Genomic DNA, 26,162 nt, shown 5'->3' with positions numbered 1-26,162 from the left:
CTTTAAATAATAACTGGAATGTATGGTAACTTGCGTGCAATCCAATTTTTTTTCAGTGACGCAATATTAATATTTATAGTGGCGACGAATGATGGCATTCATCCAGCAGTGGAAAGGCACTCAACCAGCAGTGGAGACATCACGGCTACTGATGATTGATAGATGGACATATTTACAAAAAAAACTGCAATAATATTAGATTCATTGTTGCACTCTTACCTCCAACATTTTTCAACATCCTTCGTGGCATGTGTGTGCACCACGCAAATGTTTTAAGGATGTTTAACCAAACGATAATTATTTTACATGTCCCAAGGAGTTGGTGGAACTAATAAACACATTAACGTTAGAAAAATCACATGCAAGTGTATTTCATTTGTACAATGCACATTTATTTCAAACGCGTAAACATTTTTAAAAAATTCAAATAATGTTAACTCATCACAAGTAAGAAAGACCAATAAAAGAGTCCGTACACAACACAGCGAATTATATATTTCAATATACAACTGCTCTTAGCGATCACCCATGAAGGCCGGCACGCCACGCCCGACCGCCTTTGTCTCCCCAGGGCTGATGTTAACACGGCACCAGCTACTCCTGTGCTGGGGCTGCATAGATTGTTAAATCGGAGAGATGGCAGTGGGATTGCCCATGACTTAACGATTATAATGGTACATGCATATACACACGCAAGCGTTCTCTGCACATTTGTCGAACAATATTCGTCGTCGTCCCACCTTTGTAAGTCAGCCTCGTGTAGGGGTCACTCTTCTTCCCGAATTTCTCCACATTGGGAAGATCTCTGGCCGACTGCACCACGCACCGCAACATCTTGCGCAGGTCACTGTCGCCAGGCTACGCTATTCAATTTACCTGTATCCCGAAATTCAGTGACGCTAATAATTACTATGAAGATGCTATCGATGCTTTGTCAATTCTACATACAGAAAAAAAAACTTGCAGTCTATATTTGTATATTAATGGACCTCAAATTTATGAATGCAAATTTAAATTTAACTCGGTGTGCGTTTCAACTTCATTCACTCGTTGACTATGAACCATAAACTCGGTCTATGATGAGTAACATCCGGTAGAGAGAGAAAAAAAACCCACACAACTAAGCTCAGAACCAAGTTGGAGCAGCCGAGAAGAGCCGAGTTCAAGAGCACATCGCCGAAGTCGGTTTTGTGTCTCCGCAAGCCCAGCGCGGGCAGAGCGCCTGTATTTTATACGGAGGGGGGAGGAGGGTGGATTTGGTCACAGACTGCACCACCACCACCCACCCACACGAGCCTGGGTCTGGTCTGACCGGTCCAGTCACTCGCACGGCACCGCCTCTACCACGCCCGTGCATCTCTCTCTCAATTGCTGGGAACAGCTGGAGGAGGAGGGGAGGGGGGGTGCCTGCGGGGCTGAGCAGGCTGAGTTCTAGGACCATCGTGTGGATGCATATCAGCACTGCGTTCACAAATTGCCAACTCTTGTAACCGCTAAGAAAAGCACTTGCCCCAACAGACTGTTGGGGCAAGTGCTGTTAGCGAGCACCTATGATGACCATCACGGTACGCATGGGGGTACCGACCGTCTTTGTCTCACCAGTGGCGATGTTTACACACACCGCACCAGGTACTCATTTGAGGCTGAGTCGACCTTGGGGAGGCCCAGGACCGGTTAAGATAATCGTCACAGTGGTGTTGGCCGTAGCACTGCGCAGCGCGCTAAGGGGCCGTCCATAAATGATGTTCTACTTAATTAAATAGACTCTTTAATAAATGTTTTCTCCTACAACATCAGAGTGCAGCGCCACATTAAATACGCACTACAATGACAATAGTTTAAAGCGATTTGAAGCATGTTTTATTTTGGGGGAGGGGGGGGGGGCAGAGCTTTGTGACGTCATATTTGAGGGGGGGGGGGTCTGACTTTGTGACGCCGTGTGACGACGGGGGGGGGGGGTCAAATCGTCCAACATCGCGTGACGTCATTTATGGACGGCCCCAAACCGCTACACTACCGCTCCCCACAATACACACACACACTCTACGTGATGACATGCACGGATGGAGCATGGTACGTAAATGATTAAGTAAACACTGCGCAGAACTCCATAATGTCTCCGCAGAGGAATAACATGTTTCGTTGATCACACTTATGGGACACTCCAGACCAATGTAATCCAGCAGCGTCTGATTAAGAAAGCTTATTCTGGACTGGTTTCGACCTTGTGGGTCTCTTCAGCAGAGGCAGCCCATGTTAAACAAACTCTTATGCTGGATTGCCAGACGTCATTGTCAAGAACACCCCATGTTAAAGCATGTGACACTGTTCAACGCAAAAAAGGCACACACAAACTAATTTCATAGACCCCAACGCATAATACAAAATACATGGCCACAACAGCCGCCATTCGCCACTAAGTGGCTGTGACGTCACCACGGCGCTTGTGCCAGGCTAGGTGCACGTCGAGGCCACGTGAAGTGTCGAACGCCCGCCGGCAGGAGGTCACGGGGCAGACCCAGCAGGTGCAACGGGTCGTACAGCCCTTTTGACGATCCACTCCTGGATTAGGGGGCCCCACTTGCTCACGCCGCGCGGGTCGTGGGGGTTATCTGACCATACTTCACCGCGCTGGTCAATACTGCGGGTTGGAGGCGAAGAAGCGCACGATAGTTGGAGCAGAGCGCAGTACAGCAGAGTAACGCGTCATGCTGCACTGCCCTCTGCTGCCAACAACAAATAATAAGTATAACCCGTAAAAACAAAGTTTTTCACTATAAATCCTTTATATGCGTGGCGGCTAGAGTCCTCTCGTCCTCTGGCTTGCGATGGCTTCCACCTATGGGTCAGATGATTGCATTGCACCATTAAGCAATTGGTAATTAAATATACTATTTTTGTCCTAAAAAGTGTAAAATTTTGGAAAAAAAATTTCACAAACATTAATTGTCACGCACAACGAGTCTGTGTGGAAAATGTCAGCTCGATTGGATCACGGGAAGTGGGTTAAAAAACGACCGAAAGATTTGCACGGTCCTAAGCAAGCAAGCGAACTTAATATAAAGGATTTAAAAATGCAGAATTTTGCCGTACGGAGGGAGGACCTGATGCCGACGTGGGTATGATCAGATCGATATTTGTTGCAAAGTTGCATTCTGTCACGGTTTAATGTTAAACCGTGCACTGGCCATGATCAGTCACCCCTTGTAGCAACGTGTCCTGCTACTTACTCTGGCTTTACTTTACATTTGCTTTACATATTGTGGGTGACTTGCCCGTTACACAAAAAATGACACAAACCCCATGCAATGTAATAATACCATTGTCTTTATGCGCTTTAATATAAATACACATTACGTTGCAAATCACGTGTTACGATTCAATATGTCCAGAACTGGCTGCCTTATACGGTGCAGTATAATGTACTATGAGCCGTAACGGTGTTTGGGGAAGCCTTCATTCAGCAGTGTATTAATTAAAGGGTTGACTGAGCATTATAATGTACAGCAAGGTGTGTTAACAAATATTATCAACGAATGTAATGACTTTCAATTTTACACGCATGCATATATGAATTGTACTGTCACTATAGGTGAGACCCTGTTGAAACGTTTGCGTCTGTTTTATCAGAAGGTAGATCTGGGATGACGGAGGACGGGAATAAGTTGCAAATGTACAAACGAAATTCCATAGCTACAGGCGAAGAATACATTTGCGAACAATGAAAGGGGATTTTGACACGTAACTAAACAAGGAAACGTGAACACCATAATTCCGTACATCGCAAGTAGAAGTTTAATGATGTACAACTCCCGCATATTTGATTCAAGATTCGATGAGTTTGTGCCATCATTGTTGACGGGTTCGTTCGCAGAACGGCGACGCGACAACAAATCGCAGCACGTCGTCACCAAACTCGATTGACCGGTGTTATATTCCGACTTCGTTTGGTATTTTCGATAATCACCGTTCCGCGAACGGACAAGGTCACGGAACAGGCACAGAATATTAGTTGCGAATGAACAATCCGGATGAAAACAACTGGCAAGCAAAAGCAGAGCACGTGCACCTCGGGACGAGTTGATGATCACGGACCTGGATAACGTCGATACCGTTGACGGGGGAAACGAGAACGGGTTGCTAGGGTGTGTTGATGAGCAAGTGAACTTGATAACAAAGCGTCACGTGCCGTTTAAATTTCGATTTAAAGCTTTCGTGACTGCAGGGATTCATCTTCTTGGTTCTGTCGGTAAAGTCACGTAGAAGGGAAGTAATAAAATAATAAAAACAAAACATAATAAAATAATATAATTCTCACGACGTCTATTACTTCCCTTCTACGTGACTTTACCGAAAGAACCAAGAAGACGTCACGTGCCGGTTGCGCCGAGAGGGCTGCTTTGTTTAAGTCGATGCTACAGCATTATATATGCTGCTGCTTGTGACATGTGGACGAGGCACAGACACGAACGACGGTAATGGGATTTACATTGCGAGACGGAAATAGGAGCACGTGGTTTAGAAAGTACACGAAAGTTAAAAGAAGACGTAACTGTGTTGATGAGTGTTGATTTAAAGCTTTCGTGACTGCAGGAATTCATACTCTTTGGGTCTTTCAAGTCACGTAAAGGGAAATAATAGATCACGACGTTTCGATCGCAAGCAATGTGTTGCGATCGAAACGTCGTGATCGAAAAAGACCCAAAGAGTTTGTTGATAAGTGGGCTCGGACTGAGAAAACGTTGCGTTACGAGAAGAGATGACGGGCGGTGGTCGAGGTTAACTACCGAGTAGCAGCCAAAGGTTAGAAGACGCCGCTGAGATGTAGCAATGAGATCGCTTCGCGTGCAGGAGTTGGAATAGATTTACAACACACACATACGCAGCCGTGCATTGCACGCACAGAAGCTCTACGCCTTATCCTGACAAACAGCTATAAAGAACTCAAGGTGTGGCCATTTTGTCGTTTAGACCACCCAACTCAAAGAAAGAGTCGAGGAATTGTGACCATCCCGACGGGCTGCTTGGAACGTTGCATCGCGAAACCGTATCGACGTTGAACTTCTTTCGCGCCGTACGTTGCAAATCGGAGGTGGCGACGGCTTGGATGAGGACGCTTCCATTAAACAGTGGATCGATCACGGCCGCGCCTCCGATTAGCACGTTTGATTACGTACGGTGCAAAAGAAGTTCAACATGCGTACATGTGACCGCCGATGAAGATGAGCGCATGCCTCGTTACAAATCAATTTACCTCTGAAACTGACGCAGCAGAGAGGGTCGCTGCATCCCGAGTATTTGTCCACGTTCAGCAAATCCCGCGCGCTTCGTACGACCACCTTGAGCATTGTTGCACGAGTCGAGAGCAGCTTCCCCACTCCCCCGTGATTGTGTGCCGGTGCAAGGAGCTCGAGGCTCGGTGTAAAGAAGGGGGAAGGTGGGGCGTCTCATGCGTGAGTTCACTTACGGCACCCCCCACAGTCAAACAACCGGGCCAATGTATAAAATCTGCAGCCCTATTTATGCCACGTCAGAACTGCCAGTGATGGGTGGGTGGGGGTTGTGAATTTGCACGGTGGAAGCGGCACAGAAACATCGACACAATAAACTGTGGCACTTGCCCAAAGTATAATTTGCGCAAACGTGGACCCGGGCCGCACAGTAAAAAAATAAAAATCTGTGTTCCCACCCTGAAAACAAATATAAATTTAGACGCGTAACGAATTCCATGAAATCGCACATTTTAAGGGCTGGTATGTATGAGGGCAAAGTTGCTCAGCCCCCACGCGCACAACATAAATGGTGGGTTTGTAGGTTCACACTGTAGCATCCAAACATCCGAGAATATAACAAAAATAATTAACCCAATCAATGTAGGAGAGTTTAACACGTAGGCTTTCGCGACCAAAATTATTCATAATAAAGATTTTGGGTTAGATCGCGTAAGTATAAATGTGTCGTAACCCTCCACCAGCCGACACAGCCAATGTAGGATATGCGAAAAATGGAATGCGGCTTCAACAATGCCAACACAGAGCAGAGGAGCGGTGGAACAGTGGCTAATGCACTGCGCTACGAACTCGGAAAGCTGATCTAGATTTCAAAACCTCGTTTATGTCCCACCGCTCTGGCCTCTCTGTTTGCCGTGACGAGTCATTGCCCGAAACGTTGCCTGTTAAATATATTTGTTTAAGGCTACAGTGTTATGGGTGGCAAGTGGTATCTAAACCGGTCTTCCCACCTAGCCCCCTCCCCACCCCACACCCATGACTCTCCTTCAGCAACCCGCCTTGACCAGCGCGGTGAAACCCCGCTCAGAGCCCTCACGACCGACACGGCGTGGAGGGATGAGGCATTTATCCAGGGCCAGATTAAGGCATGGGGGCTTTAGGGGCCTCCGTCAGCTGGAGGGCCTCCAGAGGTTAAGTGAAAAGTAATTTCATTTGTGAATGCTGAATTTTATTTGTTGTCGGCCTTGTAAAAACATTCTATTTTTCTTTAACTTTGTTTTCCCTTTGAAAATATTACTGGGGGCCTCACAGTACCTGTATCCCAGGGGCCTACGAAATCTTAATCCGGCCCTGCATTCATCCAGCAGTGGAGCCTTTATCCAGCGCGAGGCTGCTGGCGGTGGTGGCGGTGCACGCGTGCAATCCAGCACTGTAGAGGCAGCGAGGGATGGTGGGTCGCCGCACATTTTGCGAAACTCCCTTGCCGTGGGCGTCAAGGAGGTGCCACAACCGTGACTCGTCAGGAGAGGGCAGTACGGCAAGTTGACTAATCGCCATCTGTCTTCATCTGTACGGGAACAGAGCGATGCCCCCGCACGGTTTCCTCCCATTTGTATACACACTCCTTTATTGGCTTAACACATCTTAAAATAAATAAATAAAACAGTGCAGGACCCTCCTGAAAAAGAGTCATACGACTCAGCGTGGCTCTCTGGAATAAGTAGATTATTATAGAAATTATTAAATAACGCTACAAAGTTAGGGTGAAGAGCTATACGCGCAGTCAAGAGCAATGTTCAAGGTTGCTGAGCAACTATACATTATTTATGGAGGAAATAACAGATAATGTTTATCTTGGAGCGATATTGAAGGCGGGCGGGATGCAACTAGTGTAATTAAAGAGGCGAGACGAGAGTATGATGGAGTTTATTTGGTACATTTAATTTGATAGGTCGTTGCGCCACATACCCCTCATGAATTGGATATTCAAGACACAAACCACAGTGATATTGTGATCGTGCAACCAAAACTATGGGCCATGCAGTATCGTCAACCACTGTCGCCTGCGTAGCAAATTGTTAAGAACGCTCCCGTGAAGCCCTCCCATGGCGAGCAGACCTCGAAATTGGCATTTACGCCCTGAAAATATGTCCATAGACAATAATAGGAGGGATTTGATAATGAACCATCACATACCAATGAATGTGCCGAGAGACCACTGCTTTTAATCACAGCACATTATATTCGCTAGTGACACGTGAAATTTTTTTTTAGGAAATATGCACACTCGCAAAGAATATTGGCAATAAACGGAACACAAGCACGACGCAGCGATGGTGAATTGCACGAATTAAGAGACGGATCGGATACGTCGTCGTGATAAAGGGCGGTTCATAAATGACGTCACGTGATTTTGGCCGATTTTTATCTCCCCCCCCCCTCGTCACACGGCGTCACAAAAAGTCAGACCCCCCTCAAATATGACGTCACAAAGCTCTGCCCCCCCACCCCCCAAAACCATATTTCATTTTGAAAATAAAACATGCTTCAAATCGCTTTAAACTATTGTCATTGTAGTGCGTATTTAATGTGGCACTGCATTCTGATGTTGTAGGAGAAAACATGTATTAAAAAGGAGGCGTTAGAAAGCTGAAATTTAGCATAAAATTCACTTGAAAATATTCAACGTCTAACTAAAACTGCAGATGATCGGAATATTATATTGAAATTCTATATATATAAAATATTAAAAGTAATTATAACTATTAAAAAATACTTGAATCTTTGTAGTAGAACGAAGAAAAATGGAGAGTACAATTATAACAATCACATATTCATTCCACAGAATGAAAAGCCCTGGTAGAATCATTAAAATCAAAATGTTTATTAACAATCATTCAAAAAATTTACGAAATGTATGCTTCTCCATTCTCCCATGGAGAAGCAAAATGCTCCTTCATGGAATAAATAAAAGGTGACCTTAGTAAATTTCAGAAATAAAATAGTTAATAATGAAAATTAATCAAAATTTGTGTTGTTATAACAATATTGTTTATTTTTATTTAAAGTTGCGCATTTTGCTGTGACGTCACATTTCTCAAACCCCCCCTACCCCCCTCGTCACACATCGTCACAAATGTCTGACCCCCCTCTCCCCACCCTAGGTGCGTGACGTTATTTATGGACAGCCCCTAACGTGATCGTCATGAGCGCGTTGTGGAGAACTCTATAGTGGGTGTGCAGAAACACAAAAGTGGGCTTGTGCAGAGATGACAGTGGATGGAGACTGGCAGCCAGAGAGGACGACCACCGTTTGATATCAGGTGAAGCCTTTCATCCAGCAGTAGATATATCACAGTTGATCATTCGTAACGAGTGGCTCTCCATAAAGCTCCCCCCAGTGGGGGCCCTTCCGCATGAACTGATCAAGAACATTTAAGAGTCATAATTGATTTTGGATCAGATCGCGTAAAATATGTCGTAAACCCTCCTCCACCCGACACAGTCAATTCAACAATTTGGTACCAGAATGTTGTGGATTGCTCTCCGACAAACCAGTGTGGTGAAGCAGTCGTAAATTGGCACTTTATTAACTGTTTGCGTCGGGTGGAGGGTTAACGACACACATTTACGCGATCTGACCAAAAAAAAGAGTATAAAAAAATGCGGGAGTCATTTCAGGGCTGCACCTTTAATACATTTAAACATTTTTTTTTTACATTTTATAATTTGACTATCCGATATTAACCTTCTATCTACGCACTACACGGATCTGTAATTGCGTCACGTTTAAATTTATTCCCGGGGTTCTTGTAAAACCTTGCTCAAATCAATAAATCTACAGAAGAATTACAGCAACTATGCACCACGTCCAGTACACCCTCTCGAGTGCTGTGTATTGCTGGCCGCTTGGCGTCTTTTGTGTGGTTTGTTTACCTTTCCTATACTTTGCAATGCTGTCGTGTTTTTTGTATTGTTTGTTGCTGTAACGTTCTGACCCGCCCCTACTGGACATCTGTGAAAAAGAGCTTTATAGATCATCGGATTCCTCCAGCATAGTCAGATTTTGCTCAACTGTGATTTAAATAAAAATAAACAATCAGGATACATATTGTATACAACTTGCAACAGTTTACATGCACATGAGTAAAAACTGTAACATAAAAAGTACTATTTTTGACTTAAAACTTTCGTGACTGCAGGAATTCATATTCTTTGGTTCTTTCGGTAAAGTCACGTAGACAAAAGATAAAATAAAATGGTAATTTTATTATTTATTTTATTTTCTATTTACGTGACTTTACCGAAATAACCAAAGAATCTAAAAAGGCAATAATTATAATGGCCACTTATCAGTGCTGTATACATCATATGGTTACATATTCTTAGATTTTTTTCGGTAAAGTCACGTAGGTAAAACATCAAAATTAATAAAAAAAATAATTTTGATGTTTTACCTACGTGACTTTACCGAAAAAAACCTAAGAATATGAATCATTGCAGTCACGAAAGCTTCAAATCTAGAATCATATGGTTATTATTATTGTATAGAACAGCGCAGCTATTCTAAACCACGTGTTTGTACGACGACCGGCAACCTGTGTGGCCTTTAACGGCGGATACGTCATCACGTATCGCCGTGTACGTCATCGCGCAGTATCACGTCATCGCAGATCGCATACGTCATCGCGGCTGTTTGCACCCCTCATCTCGGCGACGTTGAAGCGTAACGTCGGTGACGTCATTACGTTTGTGGCGTGAACTCCGCGGAGGTTCCCGCCCACCGCCGTTACGAGTCGACGTCACGACGTTTTGTTTGTGGCGTCATGACGAACTCTCGGATGACGTCATTACGCTTGTTTCGGGAATTCCGCGGAGGTTCCCGCCCACCACCGCCGTTGTGCGTTGACGTCACGACGTTTTGTTCTGAGGCGTCATGACGAACGCTCGGATGACGTCATTACGCTTGTGGCGGGAACTCCGCGGAGGTTCCCGCCCACCGCCGTTACGCGTTGACGTCACGACGTTTTTGTTACTGCGGATGACGTCAGCGCGTCGCAGCGGCGTAACCGCCAGGATTTGAAAAAAGCCGGAACGACTTCGCCTCACGGCGTCACCGCGTAAGTCTCAACTCGATTACCACTTATTCATTTATAGTCGATTCCCTTGTTGTTGTTGTTGTTATATATTACGACTATGAACGTTGTAATTTTTGCGGTTACGTAAACACGATTTTAAATTGTCGAGAGCCACCGAGTTAAAGAGTACGGGATGTAACTACGGGGCGCAGATGGTCGTGAATAAGGGCGGTCGCCCGAAACGTTGCCGATTATATATACGCGGTATATTTGAAGGCCACTTTGTCGTCGTTTGTTGCTGTTTGCTGACGAGTGTGTTGCTTTGTATTCTTGTGTTGTGCATCACTGCCAACGCAGCAGCATCCGCCGAATGATGCGTGTTTAACACGACCGCTTTCGCGACCACTTATCCACAACAACCCAAAGCACCTCTATTATGGATAATGTGTGACCTGTTACGAGTCCCTGCCTTTAACATACCTGTCAATCCATACGGTTTTCCCCGTATTCTTGTACAGGGAAATTGAGTTTTAAAAATGCGTGTTTCTCACTTGTGATGGGGCTTTGTAGGATCAACGTTGAGATTTGTCAGGGCACGGGGTGACATCTGAATGTGTCTGTAATAAGGTAGGGCACTGATAAGGAGTTGACAGGTTTGTGTATAGTAGTGTCAACCCATACGGTTTACCCCGTATTCTTGTACAGGGAGATTGAGTTTTCAGGTCCATTTGGCGTACAGCCGTTTCAATACGGGCAAAGATGTTTTTTTATATTCTTGGTTCTTTCGGTAAAGTCACGTAGAAGGGAAATAATAAAATAATAAAACATTTCAAACAATACAAATTATCACGACGTTTCGACTGCAACACAAGAAATCATCATCAGGTGTGAAATCCACAGCAAGAAAAGTGTTTAATATTTTTTTCACACTTTATTGCTGTGAATTTCACACCTGATGATGATTGCTTGTGTTGCAGTCGAAACGTCGTGAGGATTTTTATTGTTTTTATATTTTTATTATTTTATTATTTCCCTTCTACGTGACTTTACCGAAAGAACCAAAAATATGAATCCCTGCAGTCACGAAAGCTTTAAATCAAAATGTGTTTTTTTGTATGTTTGACCAATTAGGTCTCTGAATTTGTCTGATAAGGGGTTGACAGGTTTACTTTAACCAAACGCACCCGACCTCGCCAAGCTAAGCAGTTGTTGAGCCCGGACAATGCTTGGATGGGTCACCACCAAGCACAGCTGGTCAGTTGGTTTATAGCCTGCGTGGTGGGGGGCAGCAGAGGGCAACATACAATATTGTACTGCACTTCTATGTCGACCGCGTCCACGGTGAACACACCTTGACCAACCAGCACTGACCAGCGTGGTGAAGTATGGCCGGATAATAACCCCTTTCGCGACCGACACGATATTTGGGGTGGCTCTCATCCTAGCAGTGGATTGACAAACGGGCCGTTACATGCACATTGAGTGATTTAAAGAATGTAAATATTGAACCGTGCTATATTATTGATTCAATAACTACTACTGTACAGTATAATTGTCACCACTCGCGTGAAATCTTTACGTTTTTTTCTCTTTACAGGGGTCACATGTTTGTCGATCTCACACAACGGTGGCATCTTCAATAATTTTCACTTAATATAAATTCAATTCGTGGCATTAAAAAACAACATACGGTTGAATACATATTGAATTCATTCTCCAGCTTGGTGACAGGACAGTAGTCATTTCAGGCGTAAACCGCCACTTGGGAGTGCAATGTCCTCCGGGAAGACAACAGAGAAAGGAGCCGGTGTGATCAAGAGAGTTGCTCCTGGTGGGAATGGCAAGGGCATTCTCCCAGGGCAGGGCCGACCGGTGCCTGCCAATAGATCCCCCTCAAAGCCACATCCCAGCTGCTCCACCTCCTCCTTCTCCATGGACCTACTGCAGAAGGAGAACGCTGCCCTGAAGAAGACCATCGTGGATATGAATAAGGCCAAAGGGAAGATGATGGACCCAGAGAGAAATGCCTTGCTGCAGGTATTTCACGTTGGGGTGAACATCTGGAATTCTTTATAGAAACAATTTTGTCACCAATGCCATGGACCATGTGGTAGTTTAGAAGGATGAGACTCCCGACGACAACATATTTATACTCCCAAGTGTGTGTGTAACTCAAACACCTTTTCTTAAACAGCTGTCTAATTGAATAGTGTATCTGGAGTAATTGCGCAATGAACCTGGTGCCCTTAGATTGATTAAGGGCCATGGATAAGTAATATTGATGTTTTTAAATGTTTGAATCAGTGGCTTATGGTGATACCTGAAAGAGTTGTCACATTTCACCAAACCCCTCTCCCCCCCGCTCCCATTACCGATCATTATGAGTTGATTGCAGTCGTTCGTTGGCTGTGTGTTGTCCAGAAAATCCTCTCGCTGGAGACGCTGAAAGTGAAGCAGCAGCAGCAGCTGTCTGAAAAGGACGCGGAAACGACGCGGCTGCGCGGCGAGGTGGCAACGTTGCACGATGCCAAGTTGAAGGACCAGCGCGGAGAGGCAAACCACCAGGAAGCCGTCATGAGGTCCCAGCGCCAGCAAGTGGAGGTGCTCGGGCAGCAGCTGGAGACGATGACGCGGCGTTGCCAGATGCTGGAGAGTACCTCTAGCGCCACGATCGGCATGGCGGTGCGTGCAGGCCGCATGGGCGGCGCACGGGCGAGTTGTTTGACTTCGGTTGATAGGAATGTAAAACCGTTTATTAGTTCAAATCTAGTATACGCCGCTCATGTTGTATGTGTGAGAGCTGAATATGTGGGTATTATTAAAATTATATGTAAATAATCTTTTATCTCTAATGTGAAAAAAATCATACACCCAAGAGGTGGCGATGCAATTGGCTATTGCACGGTCGCAAGATGGATTGTTGCGTTGCAAGACTGTGTCATGAGACTTGAGGATCATCCAGCAGTAGCTAGATCATGGCCCGATAAGCTAATGTTACTTTTGGGTTTATGGAGCAAACAAAACTGTACAATCGTGAAGGTAAAATACAATTTTGAGTTTTGAATAAAATTATGACTCCCAAATTATGCCGATTCACCAAGTGACAATTGTATGCAACTTGGGTTGTGTAAAGCATCCAAATGTGACTGCATCTCAAGACATTGTACAACAAAGAGAAGCTTGAGCATTAAGATCATTTGGTAAAGTGAGTGAAGGGGCAAAGAGGGGAAAGGGGACGTTTTTTATGGTCAGGCCAGAATGTAGAGAAATCAGAAGATCGAATCAATCATAGGTAGAAGGTTTTAAGCCTGGAACTAAAAAATGAAAAAATAATCGGAGGTGCACACATCAAGAGGCCAAAGGTGTAGCAGCAGGGAAGGAGTGACCTCTAATTGAGTAGAGGTTGATGGGAGGTTTCGACAGAAGTCAAAATTTCTTGTCTAGAACATCACCGGAGTGGCATTACACTTTCAGACACAGCCATTATCTTTTTACGTGTATATATATTGTGTTTTTCTTATGTTGAACGCGTAACGTAAAAACTTGTGCTTATCCCAACAGGCAGCTACAATGGAAGGAGGGATCATAAAGCCGAATGCACCAGTCGACATGGAAGGAGTGGAAGAACGTCTGAATGACGTGCGTAAAACATCCCGCGCGATTTTAGTGGCAGGCACTGGGCGGCGCCAGATTAACACCGCAGCGGTCACAGAGCAGCAGAGGTCGCAACCGGGTTTTGATTTCTTACCCGTACCCGGCCACACCAGGGTCGCAAACGGGTACCCGTACCCGGCCGTATCCGTACCCTACCCTACCCGTACCCGGCCGGGTACGGGTAGGGTACGGGTATCAGGTACCTGATTGCGACCTCTGGGATGAAGCCATGTTGCAGGTGCGGATGGGTTGATTCTAGGAACTTGAATTGTGAGAAGAGACAAAACGTTGGGAAATAAGTGACAAACAGTTACTCACCAGTGACTCACGGTCTACCCGTACCCGTACTCGGCCGCACCAGGGTCGCAAACGGGTATCCGTACCCGGCCGGGTACGGGTAGCCGGGTATCGGGTAGGGTATGGGTATCGGGTACCCGGTTGCGACCTCTGCAGAGCAGTGAACGCTTCATCTCTCCTCTGCATCTTTGCTGCTGCCACTTTACGGGTGCTGTTTTCTGTGCTGCAGGCACTGGAAAAGAACCGCCAGTGGTTGGTGTATGACAACCAGAGGGAAGTCTACGTCAGCGGTCTTCACGTGCGACTTTCTCAGTTGGAACAGCAACTCGCCGAGACTGCTCAATAATGCGCAAGGTAAAGGCAGAGTTGGCCATCATTCATACAATGCATTTATGGAACTTGGCATAATTTATCAAGTATAAGACATATGGTGATACGAAGTTGTAGGAATAAGTTATTTGAGTCAAAGTTTACAGGTTTCTATTAGAAGTCCATTAAATGACTATTCTGCCATGGCAAGATTTTAACTACCTCACCTGGTGTGCAGGAGGTCGTGGGTTCGATCCTGATCCTGACGCCTATATATTTGGAGTTTGCATGTTCTCCCCGTGGTCGTGTGGATTTTTCTCCGGGTTCTCCGGTTTTTCGCTCCACATTTACAAACATGCATTTAGAGTATTTGGCTGCTATAAATTTCTACATGATAAGCCACTGTGTTGAGCTATCATTTGTGGGCAGGTCGTGTCTGAAAAAGAGCCACATAGCTCAGTGTGCCTTACCTGGTAAAATAGATTTGAAGCTTTCGTGACTGCAGGAATCCACACTCTTTGGTTCTTTCGGTAAAGTCACGTAGGTTACCGAAAGAACCAAAGAGTATGGTAAAATATTAATATATTTTTAAGACTTATATTTATCCATCACCGCGCTCACAAGTGGAGCCACCCCCTCTCGCCTCACGCGCACGCACGCACGCAGGCACTGTGACGGAGGAGAAGCAGAGGCACTTTGAGCGGCTGTTGCTGCGGGCGCGCACCGACCTGGACGAGCAGCGAGCCGCTCGCGCGCGCGCCGAGTCGGAGCTGGAGCTTGCGCGGCGCCAGCAGGAGACGGAGCGCGAGGCCGCGACGGAGGCTCGCGCCGAGCTGGAACGGGAGCGCCAGCAGTGGGAGGCAGAGCGCAGCGCGCAGGACGGCGAGCGCGAGCAGTCGGCGCTCGTGAAGCAGAGGCTGGAGGGGGAGAAGGGCAGCGTGGGGCGGCTCCAGGCGGAGCTGTCGCTGGTGCGGCAGCGCTTCGAGGCGGAGCAGAGCGCGTGCGGGCGGCTCCGGGCGGAGCTGGGACAGTTGCACAAGCGGATAGAGAGCGAGGCCAAGCAAACAGGTGCAGAGGGGGGCTCTATGTTCAGGCAGTGCTGCCGTCAATGCGTCGCATCAACCTTGTTTGTATCTAACATGCAGTGCACGGACGACTTGATGGACTGACTTACAGAGTCCGATCCTCCCGACATACAAATCTCACTTGATGTGCGATGTTTCAAGCTTATCCCGTTGTATGTCATTGCATCATGTCAGCCTTTTTGTGTGACTGTCTCCTGTTGGTTAGGCACATTTATAGTCCTACATGTCTGCACTTATAGTTGGTAAATCTTGTTTTTCTGGGGGTAAAATCGTTTTTTTTATTCCATCGAGTCAAACTTGTGTAGCTTAAATATGAAGTGGGTTGTGTATGTCGGTGCATCATATCAGTCTTATATGCAAGTACATCCTATTCACATTTTGTGAATGTCATCAAGTCAGTTATGTGAACTGGCCTAGGTGGCTCTCAGGGTAGAGCGAGCGGCTTGCAATCTGAAGGTTGTGAGTCAAAACCTGCTTGGGTGGGGTTTGACGCCGTCCTATGATAAAATGACTACCACTTTTTAGGGGAAGGCCAACAGTGGTTGTCCTATAGATAGACTCTCTCCCGCCATGGGAAAGTGGAATTTCAACCGTGGCTCAGGGTTGTAAACAGGAGAAAAGCACCTCCTCAAGACGCAATTGAGCATGAAATCACTTTGATTTTTGACTTGACGGTATATTAATTAATAATTTTTAAGTTTATTAATATCAATCAATACATTTTTGAACCAAGTTAGTGCTCATTTAGACAAATGTCTCTTTTCAAGGAGACCTGCCCTGCAATTATATATTGCGATATGTTTAATAAGGGACATATCTATTAGTTTTACTCCGTGGCGTCTGTTCACTTGATGAAAAATAAGAATCGGCTTTACCGTTCTGGCAATAAAACAGATGCTAAGATGTGTAGTTATTGCAGACTCTATGCCTTGTAATAAGTTTCTATTTGGTGTTTGAACATCTTAACACCTCTTGTTTTATTGTCAGAAAGGGTAGAGCCTATTCTTATTTTTTCATGATTTTGATACTGCCATAAAAAAGTCCCATAGATGCGTCTACTCGCTTCACGGTTTGCCGAACGTCGTGCGATGATACCGCCCCCTCCGTTGCCCGCCGCCGTCGTAATCGCGCAGAGGTGGCGCTGGAGTGGGAGCGTCGGCGCTTGCTGGAGGTGACGGCGAGTCTGGACGCGGAGAAGAAACGCGCGGCGGAGTTGTCGGCGCGGCTCAAGTCGGAGCAGGAGGCGGCGAGGGGGCGCGAGGAAGAGCGGCGGCGGGCGGAGGCGGCGGCGCGGAAAGGGGACGGCGAACGCAAGCGCGCCGAGGGGGAGAGGCGCGCAGCCGAGGAGGAGCGGCGCAGGATGGCAGAGACGGCGCTCGGGCTGAAGAACGAGCTGGAGCGGTACCGCGCCCTCTACGAGGAAAAGTTTCAGAATGCGTCGGATTACTGCGCTCAGGTGAGACGATCGTTCCACACGACGGTGCGCATATTGGCGACACGGGGAGGGCACGGTTTAGTAATTAACCGTTTTTAATTTCCCATTCTGATGACGTACGTGTACATCAAAAACGCAAATAAAATTACATTATCGGTATCGAGGCTCCGACAAGGCAATGCGGGAGGGTGTGTGGCACAGTTTGGCGCCAGGTATCGAAGAGTGCGGTCGTGTCGCTACAGTTCTCTGCGGTGAGTACAATGCCTTTAAAAACAATGGTGCTATGCCTCTCTAAAGAAAAGTAATGCTCACCGCTTGCGCGTTCCGAGATTCTGCGGTGAACTGAACCCACCATGCAGCTCGGAGCAGGAAAGGGTTAATGGGCATATAACCACACGTTGATTCGTTGATAAAAATATGTTTTTATGCACGTGATACATGCATCAAGTAATGAGTGTGAGAACTGATTATTTATGATCGATAATAATCACGTCCGCCGCGAAGATGGCACGATGAATTAAGCTCATATGCAGGTCAGACGCTGGTTGGATTGTTGCATCGCAGGACCAACCATGAGATGAGTGTGGCTTCGGGGAATCATAATTATTGTAAACGTCATAAATGTATATTGCTACGTGATCAGATGTTGACATTGCTTCATAAGCTCCGAGGGGTGTTATTTCAGCAACTACTTTGAAGTATTTATATGATAGATATTTTAGTTTTTTGTGCGAAAGAAGTCCGACATATTAGGAAGCCATTGTAGTTGTGCACTTTTAAATCTCTATTGAGAACTAATTTCTTTAGAACTGCTTTTTACGTTTAGTTTGTTGTCCTTCCCCGCACACCTCCGATTAGCACGATTGGCTACGTACGGTGCAAAACAAGTTCAATATACGTATGAGTGGTGGTGCAGTGGTTAGTGATTTGTACTGTGAACATAGCCAACTGTTCAATCCCCGGCCACTAACATGAGTGGCCAGTATGTAATACCTGAACCGGTGCTAGACCAACCCAAATCCTCCCCCCCTCCCCCTTCATCTAACCTGCACTGATCAATGTGGTGAAGTAAAGTCAAACAATCACTATGAAGACACGGCATGGGGATGCCTCCATGCAGCGAATTGATGAACATAAATTCAGTGAAGGATGAGTTGTTAACATTTCAATTATCAGGCACGAACTTCATAAAACTTGAGGATTATATACAGTGGGACATATTTTGGAGATGATAAATTTTACACAACATCATTTGACAGACGGGTAGTTTGCCATTTAACCGCAAGCAAAGGGCTCACACAAACGGCTGTTGTTTCGTTTCCAGTTTCCAAATAGGAATGCCCTTCTCCCTAGTAAATATCTACAAGGACTGTTTTCAATAACATGTAGTTGGGTTTATTGCACAACCAGCTCCAGCCTCTCCATTCAGAGCAAAGCTATTTCGTGCTGTGATGGGTTAAACAACACCCAACTCCAGTAAAGAGATGCATGTGGGTCAAATGTAAAATTCTGCAATCGTGAGACTTGCTGTGCTGTAGGGCTTCTTTCCTACATGCATTTTTTTCTCCGTATCATAGTTTTCTTCCAAGAAATAACGTGTATTTTATACACACAAGATGCAACATTATCACACACATCTTGCATACTGTTGCTAAAAAGCGTTTCCAAAGCACAAGCAGCAGCGAGTTTGTTTTTGGCCGGTTATGGATCAGTTGTTTGACAGGAACAGTCTCATGGGAGAAGGACACAGTTGCATAACTACTGAATGGGATATCTTCTATACCAATAAAATAAGTGTTATTTTTTGAAAAGTGAAAAAGTTCTGTTTTTACTTTCCCATATATATAATGAAATTATGCTGTCGGCAGCATGTCATGAGATTACGAAGTTGTGCAGTGACAAGGCTGAGCCCGTCAAGTTATTCCACTTTACAACCTGGTTTCGTCATGAGTGATTGCCCGATTGTAAACCCGAGATCTTAGCAGTGCTGGGACCCCTAAGCTACCCGATCAGCTATTGGAAACGTTTTTTTTTTAAAGAACTTCATCTATAATTATTTCAAATAATTCACCATTCGAAGGGCAGCAGACCTTAACTAATTTTTCTTCCATCATATGTTTTCAATCTTCACAAGAATGGCACAAGCAGTGTATTGATGGTGCAATGGACTCAGTTGCCCCAGAGTGTTATGAAAGAGTAATATTTCACAATGGTATGAAGGCCTTATGATATTAATACTAATGTTATTAACGCTCACGTTGGTACACTGATTATAAATTAAAAACTGTCAAATATCAAATCTTACTGACACAATGTAATGAGATGTGTTGCCTAGTTCAATTTTATTTTTTACATTGCAGAAAGCATTCGCCTGAAATTTTCAGCAAGGATTATGGATGTAATCCTCAGTTAAAAAATGTTTGCGGTGGTCTTTGTATATCCATTGGGTCATGCACCACCACTTCACTCACTTCAATGAATTCATTGAAATTTGTGTATGCTGTATGTGCCTGAATGATAAGTACCATGTAGCTGCTATAAATGCTTCATTACTCTACAGGAGAGAGAGAAAACCTTTGTCAATTTCAACATTGACAACGAGTGAATATGTTCTGTGTGATATTGCCATGTGTGTTTAAACACATTTGTTTTTGTCTATAGGTGCAGTTACTTAAGAAAGTGTTAAACCAGAGAGACAAAGAAGATGCAAGGCTTGCCTTGCTGGAGGAAGAGGTATGTATGTTGGTTGAAACATTTTACAGGTACAGTTAATTTAATTTATTTTCTCATTTATCCACCTTTATGTGAACTTTCAAATGAACTTCTTGCAACTGTTCATTAGCGATTGAAGTACTTTTTTAGTTGTGAAAATGAGAACAATGTTCTGTAATGTGGTTAACATGCTTTTGCACCTCTGCATTTTGCTGCCAAATTAACTTGCCAACCGAATGTGAGTTGTTTGCCAGTCGTGATGTCCCAACTGCACGTTAGCCTATCTTTTGTTTGCAGAGGTGTAAAGATGAGATTCCAAGCAAACATCAAGCAATAACATTGTTCTGGTGGAAACACCCCCCCCCCACCCCAATGAAATGCAAACAGTCAGTAAGCGTGTAACGCAGTTGAAAAACAAGAGCCCGTTTCCATGAACAAAGTGGGTGAGACATGATCTCTGCTGAAACACTCACACATGTCTCAAATTACCATGATGCTGTTGGAAAATTATAAATCTGCAATACAATATAGGCAAGTCGAAATGCATTGATTCGTCGATGAAAATCGATTCTTACGCTCATGATACTGTATTCGATGGATTATTTACGATGTATGCAAATACTAACGCTACATTTAGGCTGAAATCATAGCTAACGAAACAGAAATATTGAGATACAAAATTGAAAATAAGTCAATTACAATAAAAAATTATTCTCAAATAAAATTGTGACCACATGAAACATGACAAGTCATTGAATCGCTGGGTAGCGGCATGAGAGTGAATTGTTACACGCATAGAGACTGCGCGTGACTGCTGTTTCAATGGGGCCTGCACTGGAGGGGTAGCGTAGTGGTTGTTCGCGCACTGCACTATGAATTCTATTTCCGGTCATGGCTATAATCACGAACAAGTGATATTCGAACAAGTCCTGGTTCCCCTCTTCGCCAATCCACACTGATCAGTGTAATCAACTATTGTCAACCCCCACGAGTGACATGGCATAGGGTTTCCTTCATCCAGCAGTGGATTGGCACGGAAATGCAACTTATAATTAAGCAAGGCCCAGGTAATGTGGCATGGCTTGTGCATTTCTGTAGGTGAGGAACGGCCAAGGAGACCGGATAAGACTTGAGGGGGGACTCAATAAGGTGCTGAAGGAGCTGCGACGTGCGAGGGACCGCAGCCGTCACCTCGAGGCCGAGGTCTGCATCATCACTTTGAGTAGTCACCTCGCCTTGCACACTGTGGAGAGTGTGGCTGCTACTGCGTTCAGTGCTCATTCACTCACACGTCCACCATGGGTTTGTTAATGCTGGGTTGTCATTCACTACGTTTACATTGTAGCCCAGTGCACTGGAAATTTATACTTTTCAATCACATTTTTCACTTGAAGCAAGACAAGCACATCCCCTGAATGACCGGCACTTGACCTTGCAGATTGCCAGCCTGCCGAAGGGACTGCGGAACCTCTGTCAGGTCGAGCCGCCATGCCACCCTCATTTGGACGACGATGATATACCGCAGCTGCTGACGCGGGAGCCACGTCAGTCTCCAAGAGACCCGCGCGCCGTCCGTCACTCAAACAGCGACGTGCTGGAGGAAAGCCTCCTGGAGTGTCCCAACTGCAGCGTCCGAGTACCCCGTATCCCGTCACCGGGATCTCCTCAATCATCTGGACATCTGCTGCCAGTAGTGGGAGGACTTGCCTCGACAGGATACGAAAGGGCCTTGTTTGAAAGCCATGGGCGCCAACGCGTCCCACTCCAGGCGTGTGTTTCTAAAATGAATGTCTCGTGAGGTTACGAGCAGTTAAATTTAAGTAATTTATGTGTTGCCGGGAATGTTTTTATTTTGCTTTGGTTTTTGTGATGCCTCATTTTTAAGTTCCTTTATTTTATTGCGACGTCATACTGTATTGCCTGCTGAGCTGTACACAATACCTTGACCAAGAGAAATAAATAGAAACGCCCTTGCATAATGAAACCAAAAATGAAAGGCCAGGGAGCAGAACGTTTAAATGGCACATGGACATTGCACTTACACCACTGGAAATGTTAAAGACGTTTTTAATTGAATAGTTTTCTATTAGTAGTTGTTGAGTGAACAAACCCTTAATAGTCAAAAATAAAATTCTCAAATGTGACCGTTGAACAATGCCATTTGAGATGGTAACTAGTGGCATTAACTTTATTGTTTAGTAACCCTTTTTTTATTAAAGGTCTAGAAGCCTGAGCCTTTGAAACCTCAATATACCAAGTGAGTTAGTAAATGGAAGGAGTCGGCCAGGTGTTTTTCCACACTGCGTTATAAGCACGTCAACCAAAGTTCGATTCCTGTCCGCGGCTAACAGCGTAAAGTATGGCCAAACAAACCCCACAATCGACACTGCTGTGAAGAGTCTTTCAGCAGCGGAACTGCCGAATGACTTGATCAAATATACATGAATTTTTTCTTCAGTTGAGAAAACAAAAGTGGTATTCTTACTATTATGGAGGTAATTCTCCAACATGGTTGTGGGTCCTGATTAACCTCGTACCATCTGGACTCAACATTCACAATACAGCTCGGGAGGTATTCATCTCAAATTAATTAGGATAACATATCGTATACTGTACATAATAAATTGGATGCCTGACAGTTTGAAACCCTGTTGACATTTGATTGCAGTTTGTATGGTATCTATTTTCCTTTTGTTCAAATTCCCGCAAGATAGCACGACGACGTTTGATAATACTGCTTAGCTTTTTTTACTCGAATATTGCAACAACTTCCTCAACTTGCACTCATGACATGACCTGTTTTTATGATATAACCCATATTAAATGTATACACTTTTTTTTTAAAGAATGTTATTTTTATTAAAACGAAGGGAGTTTTGCCAAAATAAATTTTTATAAACTGGCTCTGGAATTGTGTTTTTTTTAGAATATACATGAATTTGAAAGTGCTTCAACCTGTGCATTTTGTTCTCTACATGAGTTACACAATTGAATGCAAGTGTAGTGGGTCCAACTGAGTCACAGACGTTGTGCTGTCCACGATGTAGGAACATCGAATGGCACGGCCCTTCCAGGCCGCCACCATACAGTGACATCCCCGATGTCACGACACATAACAAGTATAAAAACTTGAGGCGCTGTATGAAATATGTTTTATACTCTTTGGTTCTTTCGGTAAAGTCACGTCGGTAGAAAAAATAATCGATCACGACGTTTCGATCGCAACGTAAGCAATCGTCCTCGGGCAGATTGCTTGCGTTGCGATCGAAACGTGATTTATTATGTTTTCTACCTACGTGACTTTACCGAAAGAACCAAAGGGTATGGATTCCTGCAGTCACGAAAGCTTCAAATCAAGATTACATATGTTTGTGTTTAATTATTGTGTGCTTTGGACATTGGCATATTCTGTTGTCTACATTTACAGCCCCTTTGTTAATCCACTGCTGGACAAGTGCCTCCGGTATCGTGTGTATCGTGGACGTTATTTGATCATACTTCACGTTGGTCATGAGTTGGTGAAGGCAGAGGACATGAGTACAATACAACAATGCATTCTAGATTTGAAGCTTTCGTGACTGCAAGGATTCATACTCTTAGTTCTTTCGGTAAAGTCACATAGGTAAAAAATGAAATCAAAATTAATAAAAAAAACAATAAATCACGACGTTTCGGAGGCAACACAAGCTTCCGTCTTCAGGTGAAACTCACAGAAAAATATCTGTATCAAGTGAAGAGAAATCCCAAGAGGTACGACCTTATATAGTGCAATGCATTTTGCTCGACTGCCGTCTTGATCACCAACAGCACAGCATGCATTGTGCTCACACATGCAACGTTTTATTCATGATCAACTCTACTTTAGCTTCTGAGATTTGACGAGATGGGGAATTTTTCAGGTGATCTGGTAATTGGCAGTTGACAATAATATGAAACATTTTAAATTGCACAACATTTATTTAATTATACATTTACTTGACGTGTTTTTTTAAATATATATAAATGCAGTATTTGAGCTGGCCACGTTGGCAAAGTATGTTTAGAGCAAGCTTCTACACTGTTGCCAGTGCAGTCACTAAAGTTTTGATGTAAGTCGTATCTTGTTTCCCACCTGCACAATTAAGCGATCAATGTGTCACTTCTAGATTGCCCCCTTTGAAGTACACATGCACGCCAGATTATAACTGGGAAACAAAAATCTATCAATACTGATCGCAGATGCTCTTTGTAGTGGCTTTTATTAGTGCCGCAGTAATGGCATATTAAGTTATGATTACAAGCCTGCATGTTGGTACCTGCATAGGCTGTGCAAGCATGTCAGCATTTTTCTTAATCGGGTGGTTGGGCGGTGATTTCAAAGTTTCAGACATTGCATAAACAAACAGCTTCATACATTTCTATTTGTTTATATCTATACAATATGTAATAAATGTCAGCTCTGATGGATTGTGAATTGTCCACTCCTGCCTCACGGTTGTGAAGGGGATTTCAGTATCAGCCCATGCTCGTATGAGCAGGAAAACACTGACTTTTGAAAATGATGGGTTTCTTTCATGAAACCAGTTGAGTGTCCGTGGAGACAGTGGGCCCCCTAGTCATGTCTGTTATGGTCATCATTCCACCGCGCAAAAATGCTGCGCTAGTTCCACCAACACTCACTCGCCACTGACATTATCCCTGGACTGGGAATCGAACTCCATGTCGCCGGATTTGTAGTGCCGTTTAGCTATCCACTGCGCCACCGCTCCCCTCCGCTCAGACACATACACGCACAGTGGGAGAAAACGACATGCACAGTGGGAGAAAACGACACCCCATGGATTCCTCTGGGCTATTGATTCAAGTCAAGGAGTTCGTGCAGATGGCAGGGAAGGTGAGAGGAGGGGAGGGATGGGCGGCAATGCATTACCAACTCGGCTGCCTGACGGTCAACACTCAGTGGTGAGTGGCATCTGCTGAACAGTTCCTGGCCCTCCTCTAGGCCGACCTAGCCTCAAATGAGTACCTGGCGTGGTGCGTAAACATCGCCACTGGGGAGACAAAGGCGGCCGGATCCGATTCCCTGCCACGACTAACATCAACCCGCACTGAGCAGCGTGGTGAAGTATGTACAACTCGTACGAGCGACGCAACGTGCAGAGGCCTTCATCAAGCAGTGGATTGGAAAGGGCTGTGAGTTCACCTAAGAGGCCTTCATCCAGCAGTGGATTGACAAAGGAATGTGCGATAATAATTTTGTTAAATGATAAACACGATCATTACGGTGCACATTCGCCCTATGAAAACGCACTTTTCCTCCACTCATTTAAAAAAAATGTTGGGATTGCGTCTTATCATCCGGTGTGTGTGAACGTGCTAGAATATATATATCTTGTACTTTTTTCTTTAACCTGGAAAACCTTTTTGGGGACATCTTGATTTCCAGAGCGCCGTACGATCAGGAAAAAAATAATATACCGATGACGATGGGTGAGAAATGGGTCAAGAGCAATGTTACGTGAACTTCTCTCGCAAATGCTTCTGTGGTCATCGGCGCGCATTCACCCAGCCTCAGTGCGCGTGTTGGGGGAAGGGGTAAGGGACGTTTAAAACCAAGACAAAGGTGCCCCCAGTATGGGCCTCAGTGCCGGATTATCCTCGTAGCAAAAGCAGCTACACATGCAGTAGCTACGGGCCCCGCACTTTCAAAGGCCCGCGCTAAATGCTTTCAAGCTATCAATTCCGGTTCAGTGATTCTGCACTTGCTCTATTACTATAGTACTATACCGCCTTCAGCTTATACGAACGACTGGGTGTTTAAGGTTAGCGATTTGTCGCATTATCTGGCTGTATAGCAAATTAGCACATTGGGATTTGGTGTGGCCGGGTTTTTTCGTGCCCGACCGCCTTTGTCTCCCCGACGCTGATACATTTATACACTGCACCGTACCACCGGGCACTCGTTTAAGGCCGAGTCGTTCTACGGGGAGGAGTAATGTCGACGGTTCAAGTGTTCGCCACTGATATTAATCGTGAGCGGCTAATCGCTAACCACTACCCTGCCGCTCCCCCGCCACCACACACAAAGCCAAAGACCCCCCCTATAGCCTGAACAGATTATTGAGGCAAGTGCTGTAAGCAAGGCACATGAGGGGTTGGGTGGCCCAGCACCACGCCCGGCCGCCTTCGTCTCCCCGGTGGCGATGTTTACGCACCCACACCAGTTACTCACTCGAGGCTGAGTCGACCTAGGGGAGGCCCCAGGACCGGTTCGGAAATTCGTCGCTGGTATTTGCCGCGAACGGCGATTCGAACTGGGGTCGAGGGCTCATAGCACAGAGCCCTATCCACTCCCCCCCACCAAAGCCCTCCATGCACACAC

General features: G+C 45.1%; 2 protein-coding genes across 2 annotated transcripts in view; one reads left to right on the top strand and one right to left on the bottom strand.

Moving 5' to 3' along the window:
• Positions 1-1,218, bottom strand: part of LOC133345586 (myoferlin-like) — an 84,579-nt gene extending 83,361 nt beyond the window's left edge. Inside the window, 1 exon segment of the mRNA XM_061556495.1 lies at positions 741-1,218. Coding sequence (XP_061412479.1) covers positions 741-834 — 94 coding nt within the window. The 5' untranslated portion in view covers positions 835-1,218.
• CEP55 (centrosomal protein 55) overlaps positions 1-22,676 on the top strand; it is a 42,528-nt gene extending 19,852 nt beyond the window's left edge. Inside the window, 12 exon segments of the mRNA XM_061556496.1 lie at positions 8,396-8,554; positions 11,907-12,346; positions 12,731-12,991; positions 13,871-13,948; positions 14,490-14,594; positions 14,596-14,614; positions 15,236-15,637; positions 16,788-17,110; positions 19,751-19,822; positions 20,900-21,004; positions 21,240-21,431; positions 21,433-22,676. Coding sequence (XP_061412480.1) covers positions 12,083-12,346; positions 12,731-12,991; positions 13,871-13,948; positions 14,490-14,594; positions 14,596-14,614; positions 15,236-15,637; positions 16,788-17,110; positions 19,751-19,822; positions 20,900-21,004; positions 21,240-21,431; positions 21,433-21,495 — 1,884 coding nt within the window. The 5' untranslated portion in view covers positions 8,396-8,554; positions 11,907-12,082 and the 3' untranslated portion in view covers positions 21,496-22,676.
• The last annotated feature ends 3,486 nt before the right edge of the window (positions 22,677-26,162 follow it).

The sequence above is a fragment of the Lethenteron reissneri genome, chromosome 22 (genome assembly GCF_015708825.2).
Source record: "Lethenteron reissneri isolate LAM-NWPU_2019-01 chromosome 22, ASM1570882v1, whole genome shotgun sequence".
Taxonomy (NCBI): Eukaryota; Metazoa; Chordata; class Hyperoartia; order Petromyzontiformes; family Petromyzontidae; genus Lethenteron; species Lethenteron reissneri.
This window is presented reverse-complemented; position numbering and strand designations above follow the sequence as displayed.